At 43.4% G+C, this 22618-nt stretch overlaps 1 protein-coding gene across 2 annotated transcripts in view; it reads right to left on the reverse strand.

The window, feature by feature from the left end:
* rimbp2b (RIMS binding protein 2b) overlaps nt 1-22618 on the reverse strand; it is an 85819-nt gene that overhangs the window by 30183 nt on the left and 33018 nt on the right. For both annotated transcript variants that reach the window (XM_027277606.1, XM_027277604.1), the window contains exons 6-8: nt 11037-11120; nt 4194-4283; nt 1044-1166 (exon numbers count right to left, since the gene is read on the reverse strand). In XM_027277606.1, the coding sequence (XP_027133407.1) occupies nt 1044-1166; nt 4194-4283; nt 11037-11120 (297 nt within the window). The remainder of the gene's footprint in view (nt 1-1043; nt 1167-4193; nt 4284-11036; nt 11121-22618) is intronic.

The following is a 22618-nucleotide window of genomic DNA, read 5'->3' on the forward strand; positions in this document are numbered from 1 at the left end:
CAATCCACAGGTCAGGTTTGCTGCCCCCTTTAGGTAACACAATACCCGTCAGAAAAGTCTGGTCACTGGGACTGTTTTGGGAAAAAGCTGTCCTCAGCGATGTTGCGTTTGCGTGATCAATACAGGGTTTTACGTTACGTGAAAAGGGTGAGCAAACAACCGTAGCGTGCTCACTTGTCTGTGGTCATCCATAACAACAAAAGAAGCCATACAATACAAGAGACTGAATGCTAGGCTCTTCATAACACATTATGCCCGCGTCATCCAGTCACATCACTGCTCCCACTATATATATTTATATATACACACACATGTGAATATTTTTGCGACACTGTCAGGTGAAAGAAGCAAATGACATCTTCATGCCAGTAGATAAATTAAGATCTAAGACAAGGTAATGTCATCAGACTCATAGGTGACATTATCCTCCTCCTTCTGCCTCCCCATCCCGTCGTCATAAAGCCAAACTCTTTGTCCTGCCTCATGCAAAAATCACATTCCACAGTGCCGTGGTCGTATAGCCAGGTGACCATTCATATGTCTGGTAAGCAGCCCACGGATAAAGGGAGAGAAAAGCACAGCCACTGAGGTGGACAGAAAGCATTCAGAATGGGACGGAGTAGGACTGCTCCCTAAACAGATGGACGTTGCAGTGATACCTTATAAATCTAGCAGGGGGGAGAGGGGACAGGGGAAGTAGGGAGGGACATGTCGGGGAAGGGTGGGACGACATGAAAGGGTGGAATGGGAAAGGAAAGGGGGGGCAGACTGCTCCAAGCTTCTACTCTTTCACAGCTCCTGGTCAGACCTCCCAACACGACACTGGAAGGCAACAGAAATGTCAGGGACATTAGACAGTTTAGCTGAAGATAACCAGATGGAGGCAGTGTAGCACAGGTGGGAGAAGAGGGGGGGAGGATACTGGCAAAGGGTTAGGTTCCATAAAAAACACCTGAGTTAGGAATCCCGAGGACAGATGGACTACCAGAACTAGAAATGCACGCAGTATTGACAGATAGTGGGCTCAGAGATGGCTTCCTCACCTTGAGCACCTGCTCTAGGTTCTCCAGTTTGTCTTGGAGCTGGTTCCTCTCCCACAGGGCTAAATCTCTCTCCTGCGTCACAGCACCAAGGGTCTCATTGAGCTTGGCATACTCAGACTTCACCTGTGCAGACAGAACAAGGAGCAAGGAGCAAACAGTTTGGTTTTACTAGGCTGTTTTGGATCAGTTGCATCTTTTGAAGCCTTTTGAAGGATCTTTCTTTGGAGGTCATTGTCTAGCTTCGCCAAGAAAGAGGTTATCCTTTCCTGGTATGTCCATTTGAGTGTATAGTCACCTGAAAATAACCTGAAATTATGATTTTGTTACCTTAGAATGAGACTTTTATATCTACAGGTCTCCAAATAGCCCAAAATGGACAAACCAAACACGCTCTAGATATATTTCACACTGTCAAGCATTTTGCAGCCATCATAGTTTCTTCATGCTAGGAAGGAGTGAGGCAAAGCAGTTGTAACCAGCAACTACATCACTAGATGTAACAATTTTGAGTTGGTTTCCTGTTTTATTTTGTAGTTTTCTCCTGACTGTGTCTTGCATTTCGACTTCCTGCCTTGTTTTCCCGCCTGTGTTTGACACCTGTCTTGCAATGTTATTTAGTTCCCGTGTTTCCTTCCTTATGTGTCGACAGGACCACCCAACGAGTAAGTGATTAAAGTTTCTTTTTGTCTCATACCTGGTCTCCGTACCTCTGTGCCTCTATGCAATGAGTCCACTTCTGTTGACACTTGATGTCACTAAATCCTTACACATGCTTCCTTTAAGCCTGCAGGCTGAACAACATTTTTGAAAGAGTTTCCTTCCTCATAAAACTGGTGATCTGTAATAGTGCAAAGGTGTATCGTGTCACCGACGAGGTGCAAACAAAGTGGGGTCATCAAAACATTGCAGCTTTGAGTACTTCAAATCTGTGTTGCCATTACCTAATCATACCATGCTTTACATTAGATGCATAATTGCAGACTAAAATAATAATGTATTCACTGCAGGGTCGTGACAGGCCGAAGTCACTGTGGAAAAAGGGTCAGCGTCTCTCCCTACTCGTATCATAATCAGACTCTCTTTATATTTTTTAAAAGCTGCGTTATGTTAAATTAGATAATACGATTAGAACTGTATCCAGTCACTTCCTGCGGTGGCCCAATTTCCTTTTTTCTAGGATCGACAAAGCATCAGGAAGACCGTTCATTATAATCCAATAACAGCACAAAGCCTCCCAACCTATTTCGCCTAGAGTTAGAGTGACCGGAGTGAAATCAGTGCCTCTTTGATACATGGACAATAACTGAACATAAAAGGTTGAGCTGTTTGTTTTTGGATTGAATTCAGCTGTTCTTATTTTTCAGGTAGTCAGTGTTGATTTAAAGAATTGCTTTAACGCCACCTGAAACATCTCAAGTTCTTAAAGAGGCACAAAAGAAAAGCTTTTAAGTGTTATAATTATGCATACATAAGACATAATTCACTGACTCCCATGGATGTAGACCAAAACATTAATAAATTATTCATTCTTTATTGTTAACCAAACACTAAGCATTCAATCGAGTGAAGCAATTGCACATTATATTAACACCGTGCACCGATTCAACACAGATGAGTTTGTATTTCAACATATTCTTCATGATCTGACTCCCACAGACCGGTTACATCGTGACTTAACAGGCAGGAGTTTTTCCTTAAAAAAAGGGACCCTGGTTCCTGCAGCCGTAACGTGGCAAAGCCCCTTCCTCGGAGCAGCCATGAATGACTAATGATTCCCCGAGGAGGGCGTTTCAACAAACATCAGCAAAGCGAAACACAAACACAAAGCAGTGAGTCTGCCTCCGAACAGCCCGCCTCCACACAGCAGAAAACTCTCTCTCCACACGGATAGGAGTGACTGTCAGACCTAATGCAGACCGATTGAATGAAACTATATTGGATTCAGCAGAAGCAGGTCAATAGTCTATTATGAGAAGAGGGAGGTGCTGTTTGTAGCTCCTCCTAGTTCATTCAGAGACGATAGGGATCAGAACACGGGGGGTGTAAGCGAGGGCTAATATCCGCACTGCCCTGAAGAGTGCCGCTCTCATATCCGTCAGTGTGATAGCAGTTCAGTATAGCTGCTCCGAGAGCCACCCCCAGCCCTGATAAGACATCGATAACCAGCATCCCCGCCCTTCTTCACCCCCCCAACAGCAACTACCTGCCAGTCAGCTCCTTCAGGAAATTGCCTTCCTGTCCATAGAGAGAGAGGCCCGGCGCTCTTTGTTTGTTGATCTACTTTGACTTTGTGTTATCAGCTCTGACGGCCTTTGAGGTCTTGGGGCTAAAAGGAAAGTGAAGGTGTTTTAAAGGAATTCGAGGCTCGTTGCTTTCAATGGGGAAAAAAAACATATATACAGCATCCTAGGGCTAAGTTATATTGTGACCCAGAAAGCCATCTGATAGTGTTAAAGACCAGAGAGGCTGTGGCCTACGAAGACTCAAGACTGGGAGTCTACAGGCCTGAAATCTTGGCCTGACTGTGGCACTAGTTATTACAAATATTTAATTTTTTAATCAGATCTGTCCTCTAGAGAAAAAGAGAGTTTTGTGAGCTGTTGAGTTGCTGTAATTATTTGTCCCCTCAGCAAATGTAATTAAATTGTCCCAGTAATAGCTAAAATATCAAATATTTGTATCATTTATATGTTGTGTATGGATGCCAGCCGAACACATTTACACCTTACATTAACATGCGTCTTTACTTGGTGTCTGGATACTGATTACATTTAATACCTGGTGTGAGTGGGGTCTGAATTTCTGAACCACATTTTATGGCAATCCATCCAATAGTTGTCAAGACACGTCGTTTGAAACCTCTTTGTCTCGCTAGAGGAAAAGTCAGGTGAACACTAAAGTCCTCGCAGAACCATGAATGCCTGTACCAAAGTCTCTGGCAACTCATCCAACAGATGTCAACGTCAACCACAAGGTTGCACGCCAGAAACAATCAGGGAACCATTTCATGGCAAAACATCCAATAACCGGTGAAGCCTTTCAGTCTGTTTGATCAAACGACAACACTGTTACCCAAAGAGACACGCTGGCATGAAGTGCAAATGTTTTGTATTTAAAAAGTCAAAAAGCAAAGGCCCCTCAGCCTCTTACCTTCTCATATTCAGATGCCTTGTGGCTATTGTTGTACAGCTGGAGATTAAAGTGCTTGTTCTCCTGGAGGAAATCTTGAATCTCATTCTCCTGTGCAAAAGAGGCAGAGAGAAAACAACGTTCAGAACCCCGACAAGTCACCACGACGAGACCAGAAAGCAGCGGGTTGTTAGAGATAGCCCATGCATTATTCACCTGAGGAGACGTCTCGAGGTTCTCTGGTATGTTCTAGAAAGCATGAGCTGCCGCTCCAGCAGAACACTAATGCAGTCAGAATATTAGCTTTTATGTCAACGTCTTAAACATACTGGAATAGATGGAATAAGAAATGGATGTAAATCAAACACACAGTCACACACACACACACACACACTAAGAACCTCCCGTCCTTGCTACCAAGTGTGTTGAGCCGATGGTGGGGGAAAAAAATAAAAATGTCTTCGTTGCAGAGGAGGAAAACTTAATTACATTCAATCAACAGTCATGAGGCGTGCCGTGGATGCAATTTGCAGTGTCAACTGGAGAGTTCTCTGAGATGTGCAATCCACTGCACTGCTACAGCAGCATGTAGGCCAAGTGTTGTTCTCGTCGGGAGCTCGGAAAAACCTACCGGCTCATGCATGATACATTTACAATAAATACAGGGCTGCTTAATGGCTGGTGATGGTGCGCCTGTTCCAGCTCCCTCATGTTTATCTTATGAAGGATGTTGCAGAGGCCGAATGCAGACAGGAGTAAACATAAAAAAAACTAGAATGCATGCACACACGTGAACACAGGAGGAAATCTTAAGCAAATTCCTTTGCTGCGGTGATTTGTGTGTTGTCTGGTAAATGCACAAGAAAAACTGACGTTTTGACATCACAGTAGGAATATTATGTAAGGTACACTAATAAAATGATGGATCTGTCAAAATCTAAATTGCAATTTCAAAAATGCCCCGTAGACAATCCCCAGACTTGACATGTCCTATCCTGCACAATTAAAACTCAATATTACATTAAAGATATTACACAGGTTTCAAGCAAGTGGCAACCTCCACCATAACTTTGAATTAAAGCCTGTACCAAAAACTGCAGTTCCTCAAACAGCCACTTGAGGCTGGCTCCAACTTCACAGATGGCTCGTTTGGGCACCCAGGCGTCATAAAGCCCACCTCAGGTCTGCTGAGGATCCACAGATTTTGAGCTTTAAAAAACGGCTCTAGTTACGCGTACGCTGTCCGTTCTTTTTACTGTCAGCGGTTAAAACCGGTGTAATAACTTTTAAGTTGTGACCAGAACCAGACGATAACATAAAATATCATAACATAACGCTTCAACTGCAGTGTTTACAGTGCACGTGAAGCAATTTAACCAATCACAATTGATAAAGGTGGTCAGTGGAGGCTGAATTCCATTTAGCAGCTTCAGTTTTAGGTTCCTGGTATTGTTGATGTTATTAGTAACACCTGATTTTCCTGCACCGGCAAGTAAAAAAAAATCTGCTGTGAAAAAGAGGCTGTCGTTTGGCATGAATTCAAGCGCACCTTTCGACTTTTTGACAATGTCACCAGATGATTTCTGCTGTTAGTACTACTTCTAACAAGCATGTTTGATGTTCTGCTAGGTTTGAGTTAAGACACGGTTGAAAATAACACGCTGTATATCATATAACTACTGAAATATTCCATATTCATCTGAAAGAAATGGTCAGGAACAAAGCCAACATGGCACCACCTGATTAAAAGTTAACACTGTTGCCACATTTAAGTTATTAAACAATGATGATATGATCCATGTAGCACAATATCTGTCATCCGTTTCTATATTTGTATGTGAATAACTGCCACTCATAATAATAATAATAATGGATTCTAATATGGACATGTACTCTGTGAACTTATGCACACCACAGAGGAGAAATCCCGTCAAGGACGAGCAGTGAGAAGTAAACAACAGCCTGAAGACCGTCCCAAAGTCACATCTGAAATCTGCTGCTTTTCCATTAATCTCATTTCTGTCACGCTCCCCTCCTCCCCCCCCTCTTCCCTCAAAAAATATTGGCATTTCAACCTGCATCAATTGTGTCCAGTCAATTTTAATGCTTCCCGTACAAGCACTAGGATTGCATTGGCATCCCTATTCATATCCATTGATCCTTCAATTCGGAGCTAATGTGGGCCCGGCTAAGCCTCCAGGTGTTCATTCTGAAGGACAAACTGAGAAAACAGCGTACTGTATGCACACACTGACGAGAACAATGACACTGAAATACTTTTGGAATTGAAGCTTGTTGTTGATTCAAGCATTTCGACACAACTGCCGTCCTCGTTTTTTGGGAGGGAGGGAGGGAGGGAGGGGATTTGGACACAAACACACAGACGTAGTGACACAAACCAAATTGTCTTGGACACACAGAATCAGCTGTTTCTTTGTCTTGCATTGTCAACGCGTTAACGCTTTAAACAGATCAGTAGACGTCATAATCCCTTGGCAAGACATTCATTTTTTTTGTGGCGAGCCTGCGAGCGCAGTGATGGAGAGAATTCCACGCAGAATACATCGCCGCCTCCAACGTTATTCAGCTGAAAAGCTGAAAAGATTTCCTGCTGACTTTCAGATTTTGTTTGAACACAAACACCGACGTACACATGAAACGCAACGCAGCATAAATGAAATGATTTCAGAGACTGAACATGAAAACACATTTTTAAATCTTAATAAAACATTTCATGATCGTGTTGAGATGAACAGGGGAGTCTTTTCAGGAGCTCCTGACGAGCCCGAAGAGTTTCATAAATAATACACTGTGGGACAGTATTATTAGGCCTGGGGCGGAGTACCTGAGTTACTTCTATGTTTTTAAAGCAGTGCTGAGGCAGTCGTGTGTTTTGTCCAGACGTGACTCAGCCTGGCGAGGCAGAGCCGTGTGTTTAATTTGGACAGATGAATCAACTCTGCCATTTAACACGCGAGCAAAGCGAATACTTCACCCACTTACTCTGCAGACTCAGAGCACACAGCGTCTCCATTATACTAATGACCAGCTTCTCACTGTAAGGACTGAACGTACACATATTACAGGTATGATGAACGTTACTCTTCTGAATACAGGCTATTTGTAACATTGAAGAGACAGGTATAAACTATTTCAAATAAGTTTGAAGATGAAGAAATTACCGTGAAGAATTGCACACCATGGCGTAAAAGAGTTCTATATTTTTTCTACACCAACTGTGATTCGGATGTGTGCTTGTAGAATTGTATTAAGATGCTCGTTTTGAATTATTTCAACCATCAACTAGCTATATAAAGTGTTTTTCCTCTCTTGCAGTCGTCATATATTTCTTCCTAGACGAGCAGGATGATGCCCTTGCACTATGATAACTAGCATATGACGTCTCCTGCACAGCTAGACTGTGGGAAGAAGGTCAAGTGTCTGACAAATACTTTGCTCTTTCACTCCGCAGATTGCTATGCATTCTGTGTGACCTTCATTTAGCAATCATATAGCATGGTATGTATCTAAATAATTGCAATATGATTTCTTAGTAGAGCACAAACCTCCCTTTTTAGGACTAATGTATATCTGGAAAAAACATTTCCGACCTCTGACATTCCTGCGTTTGCAGGTCTTACTGTATGCCATGTGTCCGAGCGGTGAGAACTTCTAGGTCAGCCTCTGACAGATTGCGTTTGTGCTTACAAACGGCTCATAATGAAAGCCAAGCTGACCACAAAGGCCCGACATTTCACACTCGGCACCGCAGCACAGTCCGGTCTTTGGACTTGTTGAGCCTGCCCGCCGTCTGCCTCGGTATTTAATATTCGATTAATACATATACATATATTTGGGCAACGCTGGCACAGCAGATGCTTGTCGTCATGGTAACAGGACTTAAATGCCAGAGGAGAGAGGGGCGCACTCTCCTCTGATGGACTGTAGTTACACACACACCCGATACCCAGGAAGGTGCAGTTGCCAGATGGCTGTGGCTATGTTTACCGTCACTCACACACTCAGTGTTTATGTACACGACAGCTGAACTAACCATGAGGAGACATGGCATTGATACCAGCTGGGATTTATTAAAAAAAACATCAACGTGCATTCCTTTATAAGCTGTTAAAAATCACTGAGTCACTAACAGCTGCACCTCATTCTGCATGTGCACCCTTTACTTTAACCCGAGAAGGAGAAAAAACACAGAGAGGTGAGCCACTTCAGACCAAACAAGGAGCGACAGTCATGTCAACTCGCCATCCCCTCACGACGCTGTTCGCTCATTGGTCTTGTCTTGTGTTTGTGTCTCTGTTCTCGGAGCTTGGAGCGCGGGAGGAGATAAGAGCTGTGCTGCAGTCTGTGGAGACCAGCCTGCCATTTCTGCACGCCATTTGGGGACAGTTTGTCCTTTGGGTAGCTTCCCCGGGAGTCAGCAGGCTGACAATGGGCAAAAGGAGGGGAAGTGCTGCTGTGGGCAGGGAACGTGAGAGGAGCTCAGCAAAGAAAACAGTACTAATGGAGTGTTTATTTGGGGCAGAGAGCCACACACAAAGGCAGTTCATCTAAAGAAAAAGGGGCTTTGGGGGCATGAGGGAATGAATTCAAATAGTCCAGGACCAAACAGTGCCATTTCAATCACTGCTGAATCTCTCCAGCTCCTTCCTTTCATAGGAAAAATCTCACTCCGGGCCATCTGCGCTACTCTCCGCCTGCTCCTGTTTCCACAGGTTACAAACATGTATCATTTTTTATGTAGTACTAAACTTTAACTTTCACAAAGTGGCTTTTATGTCAGTCATCTAAGAGCCTGTGTTGTTTTCTTTTTTTAACAAGTCCCAAACCACAGATCGCAGGCCTACAAACGTCTGCACTTCTCTAAAAATTCAAGTGAATTCTACTAAAATTAAACCCAACATTTTTGCTGCACGGCCCCACAGGGACCACTCTTTGAGAGAACATCATAGCAGTGAGATGTCTCTGAGAATAAACCTCAACAGAAGCTGAGCAGAGCTCTCCATTCAGGATAACATAATATGAAGTGATTAGTCATTCTGCTTAGTGGGGCTCCCAAACCCACAGACCAGAACCGTTCGCTTAAGCTTTATTTGTGCCGTGATTTACAACTCTGGTGTCGTCCTGCTGTGAGAGCGATGGAGCCGGATGACTCCTCTTATTTAAAACCTACAATATAACATAGCAAGGCTGCTAATTGCTGGTCAGCGGTTACTTTAACTGTTGTCTTCTAACACGGCCGCAGTCTTCAACCAACGGAAAAGTGGTGGCCATGAGACTCTAGTGGACATCTGGTCTCCAGCACTTCACTTCAGTCCGTCTTGAACTCGTCAAATGATGAAACAGATCACTCATACATCAGCCATGCATCATTTATATCGCAGTCCAGACTTCTTCGTTCATTCTTTGATGTATCGCTGTTGTGCATCTTTTATAGGGTACGACTGCCACTACTGCAGCCCTCTGCAGTCACAAACCGTGCACCATGCACCCCCTGACATGCAAACAATACAGGGAAACACGCTCAAACGTCACTCTGCAGCACTAGTGGTCAAAAACACAGGGTACCTTCAACTAGGAGCTTGGTAGTTGCTCAGTTGATCGAATATTCTCCATCGCTGACTAAATATTATAAACACTGACAGTGTCTCTTTCACAAATTGACATTAAGGTGATCAACCTCAAGCAAATGTCCAATTTGTCTAGTAGTCTTTCAACTCTAGCTGGCTTCAGCCTTCACATAGGACTGTCACGGCAGCAGAGTGTCTGAAGCTTCTTTAAAAAGGCCCAATAATTGTGATCGTGGTTGATAAACGAGGTGAAAATAGAGGGATTGATGCCGTGGAGGATGAAGGACAATGAAGTGATACTGATAACGATTATCAGCCAGCGGCAGCTAATGTTACGGGGGAAGAGAGTGACAGCAAGGAGGTAAAAATCATTCATCTGTCGGCGTCTGTTCATCTTTTACTCTCCGTGTCCTTAAAAATGCATCATGTGTAAGTTTTGTGTATTAAATATCATTGTGATCGAGATGATTTTGAAAAGTAAACGCTGTTAGAGTCTCATTAGGATTAAAAAATAATAATAATAGCTGTCTGTCAAAATGACGGACAGCGAGAAAGTAACTCCATACGTTCCACTATATATACAAACCTCAAACTAACCATTGATCTGGATTAACTTGTCATATTATGAGCACTCAAAGAAGAATAACATGCAGCTTTTACTAAAATGTCAAGATGAGACGTATAAAAAATAAAAGCATGATTCTTTTTTTTTTTTTTCTCCTTCTCAGCAGGTTCTTCTCTTTGTCCTGAGTCAAGGCCACTCCAGCAGGCAGAATGACATTTCTGGGGCACTGTGAGAAAATGTTCTTAAAGAAAGGCACCGAACAGAAATGATAAGACTTGTGGAACGTACGATAAACACACGTGGTACGGCTGTGAATAACAGCAGAAGCTTTATGAAGTTCTGTGTACAAAAGAAGCCGATATAGCCCCGGCCTGGGGATACTTGTTCATAAAGAGAACTGTGTTGATCACACACAGTAAATGATTGCTGCTACAAAAAATGCATCTCTCGTTCGCAAATGTATTCCCCCACGCTAACAAAACCCGACCCACTGATACCGCAACTTGCACTTAACTGCTCCCATTTTTCAATTTCAGTCATCACCAGCCGGAGAAGCGAGCTATCATTACAGTAGACCGCCACTCATTTTCTCAGGGGACGTTTGTGTGTGTGATGATAGCAGGCGAGGCTCTCAGGTACAAATCAATTTTAGCCTCCGTCCTTTTTTTTTTTACGCTCAGAGGGCCGGGGGTATATTTTTGGAGCACTTACCAAAGTCTGACATGTTTGATTCTTTTTCTTCACCTCTGCCTCAAGTGTTTCACACTCCTTCCTTCTGGCGCTGATCTCTGTCTCCTGGGGAGAAAGAGAAAGAGTGAGAGAGAGAGAGAGGACAGCTGCTATGGTTTGTCAGGAACACAAGCTTCATCAGAGAATTCGAAACGAGGCAGGCGAAGGGAAAGGGAGCTGGAGCATTTCATTATTCAACAGTATTTAGGCGAGTGAGTGCATATGTGTGTGTGTGTGTGTGTGTGCAGACTTCCAGAGATTATCTAATAGATATTACAAAATGTTTTTGTTGTGGGAAAACAGACAGGAGGCTGCAGTGATTCCACGGTTCAAAAGTTGAGGCTGCGGTCCTTGAGGAATAATGTGATGAAACGGATCAAACCAGAAATCTGTTAATCTGTTGTAAACAACAGGACTAAGTCTACGTCCACACTTCAGCCCTTCACATATCGGATTCCAATGTGCACAGGTCTCGGTCCTTAACAGGCCCTGGATGTGCAGCATGTTGTCGTACAGAAGGAGGCCACTGAAGTCAGCGTTCACGGTTTCATTTAGAAGTTGATGCACGGTGGAAGATTCTGGCTTTTTGTGGAGCAATGGCTGAGGTGTGTGTGTGTGTGTGTGTGGAGAGGTGAGATCGTCACCTGACAGGCTTCACACAGAAACACATCTCAAGGGTTTCTTTTAACTTCACCTGTCAGCGCCTCACCACAAGACTCAGAGAGAGAGAGAGAGAGTTCAGACGAGTCAGTGACATGAAAGCCACATGAATTTTCATATGACGGTTCAGACCGTCACACGCCAAACAAAATCAGACCTCATACTAAAGCTCACACGGTCTACAGCCTTGCCAGCAGCACACTGACAATAACAACACGCTGACATTCAACAAGTCTAGGATGTTTTGCGTATCTAAAAACGTCACCTTGAATCTCTTATATCGCTGTCACAGATTGTTTTTGAGTTTGAACGTCTACGTGGAGCAGAAAAAGCAGCATGCACAATATCAGACACCTGGAACTGAAAGTACTAATTGAAACGTTATTAAATGTTCCCCGTGGAGTTTCTGACCTCTGGTATTGCCTTGGAGCAGTTGCTCACGTTGTTTGCAGCACACAGTCATGCCAATGGTTTCATGATAATTCAATGATCTGCAGGTGGCTTTAACCTGCCGAAGAATGTGCATAACATCTGTGCTGATAAGAGCTGCAATGATTAATGGATTAAATCTGTTAGTGGTTAGTTATTAAATTGATTAAAAAGATGATTTCAGCTTCTCCAATATGAATATTTTCTGATTTGTTTACTCATCGATGACCGTAAGCTGAATATCTGTGGGTGGTGGACAAAACTGAACATATTAGGATGTCATCTTTAGGATTTGGGAAGTAGTGATCACCAAACAACTAATGGATGAATCCAAGAAGATGAATCTATACTGTAAATCATCATTAGTTGCAACCTAAATATAACACCACGTTACATCTTTCACGTTGTTAGTTGTTGAGTTGGAGGTTTTCAGGTTTTTACTGACGTAGCAGGAAAAGCACAATAACTAATAACCTTAACGATGGCTGTGTTCCATTTAAGGGTCCCAGTGAGGCAGCGTGCACAATAGCAGCAGATCCCCGGCACGGATACTAGTCTGAACTAACTGTTATTCCTTTTTCTGCTGAGATATGTTAAAAAAAATCTACAATTAAAGTTTTATTCTGTCTCTGAATGGATAAATACACTTAAATATGTTTGCATGTGTACTGTAGATTACATCCTGTCCCTTTGTAATAAAAAAAAGGGTAAACCGGTGACTAGCTCACACCTAATATGAGGTTTTTCAAAAGCCTGTTGTGTTTCCATCAAGCAGCCGCTTCACTGAGCCGACAGCTGAACGCTGCAATTACAAAAAGAAGTTCAGCTTTCTTCACAACATGCGATTGAAAGCCGAGAAACATGACTAAAGTCTGCCACGGTTTCCACAGAGGATGAGTTGTTTCGTCTATCAATGTTCAAACTCGAGGCAGACAGCCACAAAACGGGAGATCCCCCCATCAACGCTGCCTGTGTGTCCTGCCCCGTTCAAACAGGGGATACACACCTTAATTTATCAACTGCTGTACTGTTACAGTATAAAATAAATCAACGCGTTACATCACCAAACAGATCCTGAGCTCTCCATCAGTGTATGAGGAACATCCCTGCTATGGATGGGAGTGGAAGTGCAGCTGGATGTTCCAAGATTAGCGTATAGAATTAAACAGGATTTTATCTGTGTCAGTGTGTGCTCACACACACACACACACACACACACACACACACACACACACACATCTCTGCTCTGTTAGCATGGCACCACGTGTCCCTGAACAAGACTAAAATAAGCACCAGAAGCCCACAGCACACAATGCATGCTGCACGGGAGAACGTCACGTCACGGAAACAGCTCACAGCTCGGTTTGACTTTGAATATACAGTATGTTGGAATCCGTTCAAACGGAAGACATTTTTGTTTCTGCTACATCAGCCGGTTTCCCCCTCTTGACCCGCGAGTGCCGACAATATTTAATAAGACAGTGAGCAATAAGGTCAGAGAACAGGACAAGCGGAAAGGATGAGGAACGAGCTTTGACCCTCGCGAGTTCTGTAACCTTGTGGCGTTTTCACTCGGGGGCAAGTGACAGTTGGTGTGATTAAATCTTTGACCCCTTATCCGTCGGTAGCTGGTCGATCAGTGATCCGGCTCTGTTGTATGTATGTGTTAGCATGTGCTCTAAAAAAAGAACTAAAAAAGGACAGAAGGATGTGGAGAATATGTCCTCTGACGATTAAATACCCGCTTAGGATGAAAAGTTAAGATGAAGGTGAGACTTTTCATGTTTTCGTGGCCGGCGTAGTTTCTCCTTCACGCTTGGAGGGAGAAGGTGAGGCGAAAGGTATTCAGTCAGTTGCAATCTGCAGCCTCGCTGCTCGCTGCCAACGCCTACGCACTGGACCTTTAAGTTAAAAGTAAGTTAAGGATCAAACTACTAAAATGAAGGTTCATCTACAAGAGAGAGATTTCCAGCTTCCAGCTTTGTGGTCTCTGTACTGAAAAAAATCTTTCAGACAAAATAAAACAGATACAGTCAACAGATGAATGAAATGTTCAAAAATAAGAAAAAGTCTACGTATACACTGCCACGTTGATTTGAAACGATTTCCTTTGACTGAATCACACAGAGCCTCCGCAGACAGCTTGCCATCTCTGCCATGTGGGCTGGTATCTAATGTGTACAGTGTTCAGGACCAGACGGCCACAAAACACACCACGAATATTTCATGCACACATGCAAACACACACACAGCTCTCAGGCTTGCTTAGGCCCATTTGTTTGGAGCACATTTGCCAATGTTCAATTAAAAATCCCTCTGATAAAAGATTCAAATGGCTGCCATTGTGAGTAATGAGGTCCTGTGTAAGTGAAGAGGCGTTTACTGTGCAGCAGATGAAGACAGATGAGAAAGACCATTCCCTTAGGCTGGATCTCTAGCATTCGTGCCTCAGTGGCACTAATGCAAATGCATCCACAGTGACCTACACTACCTCCTCCGTGTCTCCTGTGTACTACAGTGTATTGCAGCAGGAGTTTCACATTCTGTTTCACGGTGGAAAATCTTTGAAACTCAATATCTTGACTTAACTTTTCAGGTTAGTGTGTAGTACAAGCGCTCCAAAAGGTTAGGGTCTGGTTTGTTGTGAACACTGATTACACTGAAAAGATTTGTTTATTAATCATTAAGCCAAGTGACAGAAAATTTTAATATTCTCAGTTTCCAGCTCCTCAAATACGACAGTTTTTTATATCTAGAGTGAATATTTTGGGGTACAAGTACAGACAGCTGAGTCTTGTTAGTGTTTTTCTAATCTCTGTCAACAAATATCTGCATGTGAATGCAGAATCAAGATTTTGGCATTGAAAGCCTTCTGGGTTTCTGTTTGTAGCCCGTTTGTAGTCCGAATAGCGCTGGCCAATCACATTTGTGCGGGCTTTGGTTGCATGCAGGCAAACAGATGTGGAGCGCTTCGGCTGGAATGCAATCTCGCAACACACTGGCTATCGTGCGGCACTAATTTAGCTTCTTGCTTTTCACTCTTGTTTGTTTGGTGGCGGTGAAGGTTCCTGGTTTGAACCAGCTGTGATGTTTCTGTGTGAAGTTGCACGATGCATGTTTTTCCTACGCCTCCTCCCAGAGTCCAAAGACATCCAGGTTATAGGTTAATGATGACTGAGCACTCGTTCTCATTCACTCTTTGAGACGTAAAATCAAGCAGCAGAGGTTTTGCAAATGTTTTGCAAAAGAAACAGCCGAGCCTCAGCTGTGAGCCCTGAACATGGACGCCTTAATGTTCAGCACCATGGAGAGTTCCCCCAGGACAACACAACAGTAACCTGTGGGGTGTGTGTATGTGTAAAAACATATGTATATACTGCATATATATACACATTAAATGTACAGTACAGTATAATACGCGGTTCAGTGCTGCTGACTCTCCACTGCGAGTTCAGGGCTCACCAACAAGTTGATAAAATGAGGTTCAAATACTACACTTTTACTTCTGCAATGACTAATTAACACAGAAGGCTTTCCCCATCCTATTCTCAGCGTTCAGGCTTCTGATCTTTTGTAGTTGGGAAAGCTCTGTGCATAATCTCTGGCGAGCAGGGGTAACCTCATTATTCTCTCCTCTCCCTCTTCCTCTCTCTCTCTCTCTCTTTCATCCCTTGTTGTGTTGAATATGCATGATGCGTAATGATGGGTAATAATCCTGCCTATGGCTGAGTTTTCTAGCAGAGTATGCAAACAGCAGACATCTGATGGGGATATCAAATATAGACAGACATGCACGGGAGTAAGACTTTAGTTCTAAACCAGCCACCTCACATGTAATTATGACGCCGAATGCTGATCCTTTAAGAAATATACAGGCATGCAGTGTGTATTATAGTAAAACTGACTTTTTCCTGGGAGTAGTACAGTACATCACCTTTAACTGTGGCAAATACTTTAGCTTTACAGCTAATTTGTTGCCTCTCAAAATGTCAGTGGTGCTCCCTGAGATATATATATTGTCCTGAGAGGCTTTTTCCTTGTTATTATGTGTTTGTTTCTTTTCTCCAGCCAAGCTGCAGCCACGGGAAAAAAGGCCATTAAGGAAGGCTGCAGAAAAGACTACCAATGCTTGTGAGAGTGTCGCCGGGGTCTTAAAGAGAGGATTCCCCTCTTACTCAACACCCAAACAAGCAGTTCCACTTATCATATAGCATGTGAATGTGCTGCACATGCTGCCAGCTCAGACACACAGTATTCTAGTCCTGCACAGCACAGCACAGCACAGCATTTGTGTGATTTCAAATCATTTGAAATGGCAGAGTGAGTTACATAACCCCATACCGCTTAAGTCTGTGCGCGCAGGCACAGATGCTTGCACTCCACTAATACTGTACTCGTCTGCCGCCTGCAAGTGTGTGCCCGTGTGCATGTTTGCACGGCAACATGCAGACCGACTGCTGAATCACAGATTTACAGGAAAAACAAGTGCAACTCCCAGAGGTCAACACATGCTTCCACACACACACACACACACACACGAGCAGCAGGAAGAAAAGGGTAAAGAGGTGAGAGGGAGGGAAAAAAGGAGGGATAGTGAATGAACGCATGATCACAGGGGAGATACGTAAATGCAGCGAGGCCTAGATATGAATGCAAATGAAAAAAGAAGGGAGAATGGGCAAAATGAAAAATGGGATGGAGGCAGGATTTACCGTCTAAGCTCCTCGGCTCTGCAGCATTTTGTCCCGCGGTATAAGACCTCAGCGAGGCATCCTCTATCAGGCATATTAAACATCATGCAGCAGTGGCAAAAGGAGTAGCCTAGTCTGGATTCCACTTCCTCTCCTTCCTTCCCTCTTTTCTTTTTCTCCCCCTCCCATCCCCACCAGGATCCACAAGCACCGGCGTGCTGTAGAATAAGAAATAAAGCTGCCACTATCACCGGGGTCTGACCTCGCCGAGCCACCGAACGCTACGCCACCTGACTGCTGATGTCTTCTGAGTCTACTACTGAAGAGCACAAAGGGAGGAGAAGAAGAAGAAGAGTGAAGAAGACAAGGGAATACTGGATGGAAGAAGAACAACAGAAAGAGGAGCTCTGCTACGATCACAGGCCTCGGTGATGAAAGCAGTGATGAAGGGAGAGTGACAGGAGCAGAACAAAAAGGATAACAGGCTCTATAATAAAATGCAAGAGTGTTGGAATACGAGGCTAATTTGAAAGAGCAGGATCAGTGTGTATGGGAGGCTCCAGAGAGAGAGGACTGTAAATCTGATAATCCCAGTGCATGAACACAAAGATGTCAGATGAGACTTTCACCTTAATGGAAACTAAACAATGACTCATGCGACCATTGTCGTAGGGAAATGGACAGCACAGCAGCCTCCTTTATCTCTGTAGGAGGCTGCTGTGCAGCGTTGTGATATGCATCCATTTCCCTACGACAATGCCGGATTCAGTGATGCACTGAAAACGACTGTATGGAGAAATAAACAGGTCGTATTTTCCTGTTTTTTTTTTTTTTGGCAGGTGGAAACATTTCGCTGACTAAAGGTCCACAGAGAACATCTGATGATTACTGCTGCAAGCAAGCGAATGCTGGAAGCCCACTTCTGTTGCCCACTCAGACACGGAGGATTACTCATCCCCAGCTGGATTTTCTGAGCCGAGCTTCTGCAGACTGTCGTTCAGTTCACATGGTAACCTTCGCCTCTCATCAACGCCGTGTAACAAAACACTGATCACCTCTGCGGCTTTTTATTGTGACGGCTGTCTGGAGAAAACTCATCTGACCAAAAACCAGAACATCAATTGCAAAGTGCCTGGTGATGTGTGTGTGTTTGTGTGTGTGGGGTGGGCAGGAAGTTATTTTATTTCTATGGACTGTAAACTTTGGGGATTGACTCCCTGCAGCACAGAGATGTGTGAGGCGGTGTGTAGTTAATGCCGTGTTGTTCCTTTTCATTAGAGAGTGCAACTGCACACAACAGAGATCTATGGAGCTTCAGAGGTTCACAGCGGGCTTAATCGCGTAAATACACACACAAGCTAATTGCTCTAAAACAGGGAACGAAACATGCCAGGAGGACATCCAAACATCTGCATTTCTCTAAAGGGTTTTCGATCAAAGGAGGATTTCAAACAATCCTCTGAATATTCCTGCAAAACTGGTCAAAACAGACGAACAACTGCATGTTTTTCTGATTTATTTATACAAAACTATTACACTCCTATGTCAACCCAAAGTTATTTCTCAGACAGAGCTCACTTGCAGGCTGGGTATCACTCCAAATACCAATTTCTTTCTGCCAAAAAAAATAAATAAAGAAAAAGCTGCAAATTGCATCCCAATTTTTCAAAACAGTCAAACTGCAAAATCAATCACATTTCACCAGACTAACATCCAGCACTGTGAGGATCCTGTTAGGAATGAAACAACCCAGCAGGCATTTTATAGAAATGAATGACCAGAATAATATCCAAACATATCCAATTTCACAAAAAAAAGATGGTGGCACCTATGGATAACAGAAAAGAGCTTGCTTTCAGCACATGACAGGTTTGTGAATAAATAGGTATAAACATATAAAATAATGCTGAAAACCTTTACGAGAGGTATCCAGATGGACTGTGTGTGTAAATACACACCATTGTTTCACAGCCGCCTCAGTCTCATTAGAGTGGCCAGTAGCCGTGCAGGTAGATGAGCTAACTGAGATGATGGACTGTTCTCTGAGCGGTCTGGACAGAGTGTTCAACCCTCAGGAGGCAGTGTCAACACTGGAAACTGAGCAGGGGAGCAAACGGGAGAACAAATGAACCATGAATCAAAGCCCGTTAATACCATGCAACTGTACACACAGGAAATCAAGAGGCCCGGGCCAGCGCATTAACAACAGCAGACGCTTCTGTTTATACTTCTTAGCAGCCGTTGGCCACAGATACAGATATGACAGTAATTAGTTGATTCAGATTACTTTAAATCTTATCTTCTGTAAATGTGAAACAACTGTGCTTCCTTCCAACTGTCTGCGAAGCTTATTACATTTCATTAGGAGTGTACCTGTATGATTACATGTGATAATTAAACTGAACTTCAGCATAATGTACAGGAAGCAGCCTTTATTTTGCAACAGTGAACCGTTGGCTGCACATTATCCCACTTTGTAGTGAATAATTTGAAACAAAGTATTGATTTTAAATGATTTTATGGATTTAAAAATTATGATATGGTCAGAACTGCATTCATAGCAGAACTGACCAATCACTGTTGAGTATTTGACAAAGCCACGTATTAAATAGTTTGATCTGTCAGTTAAAACGTCTACAAAATAAGTTACCTCATGGCGCCACAGACTAATCACAATAAAAACATAAATCTAAATAATAGATGCAGTTCCTATAATCAGAATTGGATTAGAAATAACAATAATAATAACAATAATAATAACAATAATAATAACAATAATAATAATAATAATAAGAGCAGCCATGTTTCCCCTCATGCTGTCATGATTTGCGCTGGTATCGCTCGCTGGCCGTCGACGGGGGAGTCGTGCTCGCACATCTGCGGCCCTCTCGGTCGGAAGCCAGCAGGGAAAGAGAATCTCACAAACCTGCCACGATCGAATTAATTCACATCGAACCAGGCTGCCGGTTTGTCTGCACACTTGGGCCCCAACCAGATAAGCTGATTATAACACAAAATATTACATGCTGTCCTATTTGTTCTGATCCAGTGTTATCCCGATGTGCCGGGTAATGCAAAATCACTGACCTATGAAATGTCAAGGTAGACTAAGATGGATAATTATGAGGTATATACAGTGAACCCTGCAGATCTTTAGCACACACATGACTGTTTACCCTTAGCTGTGATAATTGTGTCCAATAATTTCATCTACACCTGTAATTTATGCAAAATAATGAGGAGCACATAGACTCATTACCACCTGTGCTCAACAGCGTCAGACGGCAATAACACCTCTGTGTTGAAGTGGAGTTTGACGTCAAACACTCATGGTGCTTCCCCTTTCCTTTGCCTCAGCTCAATCCTGACTGAATGTAATGATAAACCCTTCGCTAAGACTAATTCTAGAGTAGCTGCTGCTAATTTAACCGTCTTCCTGCCCCACACAGCGAGAGCTCTGGCCGTCATAGGCGAAGTGCCTGTCACCAGCTGAGGTGGCTCGTCTCCCACTTTGATCCTGAGCCAGAGCCACCGACATATGCTGCTCCATCCTGCAGGGAGGAGCTGTACTGGATGCAGGGAACAGCTCTGCAACGCCTTTTTATTCAGTAAGTACCATTTCAACAGCTGGTGACCAATTAGTTTGCTCTCCAGATTGCATAACTAATATAATGAATACACCTTAACTTTTATATCCTTTGTCAGAGGGAAACAAACTTAATGTTGGCAAAATATAGTTTGTACAACACTGCATGTTTTGACACATTCAGACAGATCCTTGTTCTGTCTAACCTCAGCCCCAGGCTTAAACATCCCTCCCCCTGACCAGTCTTCAGTACCTGCCAAGAGCTGCTGTCAGACTGGCCCAACAGAGGTGTCCATTAATGAGTCTTTAATGCCAGAAAAAGAGGAAGATGGAGAGGAAGGTCGTACATGGCCTGGTGTAGAGGATCATCTGCCTGTACGTGTCCGAGTTAGAAAGGCTGCCCGTCTGTGAATTGATCATTATGAGGTGTCAGACTTGGCTTTTGGCCTTCGCAAAATCCAGACAGACTGTGACGCGAGGAGTTTTCGCATTGGGGTGTGGGTGAAGAGAGATCCTGTGTCCAGTAATGGGAGACAGGTGGTGCCCAGGAGGAGATAAAGAGTGAGGCTCTCACCCCGCAGGAGTCTGGCACAATCGCAGCATAAACAGACGCCTTTGCCTCCCATCTGGGGGACGCTCTCTCACCATCACTGCCAATTTACAGGACACTCAATTACCGGTCATTACCTGAGCGAGGACTTGCTGCCTGCAGCGTCCAAGTGCCAAATCGTACAAGTGGTCAGACGGAGAAGCTGAATAATGCCAGCAATTGATACAGACAAATTTGATTACGCTCTATTGCTATCATAATGCTTGCAATACAATCTGTAGGGAAGGGTTATTAAAACACGACAGGCAAATAAAAAGAGGAGAGACAATAAATAGATCAGACACACAACGCAACGATGTGTGTGTGAGGGAGCAGGAAGTCATTTTAATTGAGCCATCAAGGACATTATACAGAATTAATTGATTAATTGGATCATTATATATTCATAAATACAGTATATTTGTATTGTGTAAATAAGAGCCCTGTGAGACTGAGCTAAACACTAAAGGACATTGCTACATCCGTGTAACATTGGCATACTGTACTAAATGCACATGCAGCATGGCGACATGTTTAACATGTAATGTCTGTCACCTTAGCGTGCAAACATTTGTTAATCAGGTGAAGTCATTATGAATGTAATTAGTTTTCCAGGTAGTAGTAGAAGTATTTGACAAATTAAAAATCTGATGTGCCAATGATACAAAAAACAAAGTTATTGCAACCACGAATGTCTGCACGTCATGGCAGTCTATCCAATAGTTGTTGAGATATTTCAGTCAGGACCAAAGTGGCGAACCAACCAACACCGCCATAAAACCATGACGCCAACGTGGCTAAAAATAGTCTTAATATCAGGTGCCCTTTATGGTATTACAAGATATTTTATAGCGACAAAAACGCTTGGAGGTGTCAGTTAATGGAGCGAAACATGCATGGAAGTATATGAGAAAATGTACACACACGTTTTCACGTACGCAGGCAGACACTGTGGTCGCACATAGCTTGGAACAAATGAGGAGGCGTCCCTGCTGAGGCTCAATTGAAAACAAATTACTTATTTTTACAGCAGAGAGCCCCGTAACTCCAGGGTAAATGAGAACTGCAAATCTGAAACTAATTTTGTTTTGGGCCCATGGCTGCCCAGAACCCACAGTGAAGTAAATTTTATAATCAACAGACCTTTGCCGGTAAACTAAATTTAGCAGCTATCGTGATCTCACGGAAGCTCCAGACAGAAAGATCATCACAGGTGACGTTTTTGTCAAAGTGAACAGGAGTTGAGATTAATATGAAGCCTGCTGCTGTGCACGGCCCGACAGCACAACAGAGAGTGAGTCAGTCCAGCATTAGCATATAAACAACAGCCCGGAGTAGATGGCTGCTCCTGCACAAGGCTCGATTGTCAATATGTTCGCTGGTCCTCATCCAGAAATCAGAGAGGGGCTGTCAGGACTTTGATTCCTGCACACAGGGGGAGAGGATAAACAGCAGAAAAACACCACTCCAACCTGTCAGTCATTGGACTCTCCATTTCTATCACTATCAACTCCATTTAAGACAAGAAAGAACTCCAATTTTGCTTTTTTGCTTTGCTAAAATTGACTCAGAAGTCTCCAAAGCAGACAAGTGGGATTGAGAGAGGTGG

The sequence above is a fragment of the Larimichthys crocea genome, chromosome III (assembly GCF_000972845.2).
Source record: "Larimichthys crocea isolate SSNF chromosome III, L_crocea_2.0, whole genome shotgun sequence".
In the NCBI taxonomy this organism is placed as follows: domain Eukaryota; kingdom Metazoa; phylum Chordata; class Actinopteri; family Sciaenidae; genus Larimichthys; species Larimichthys crocea.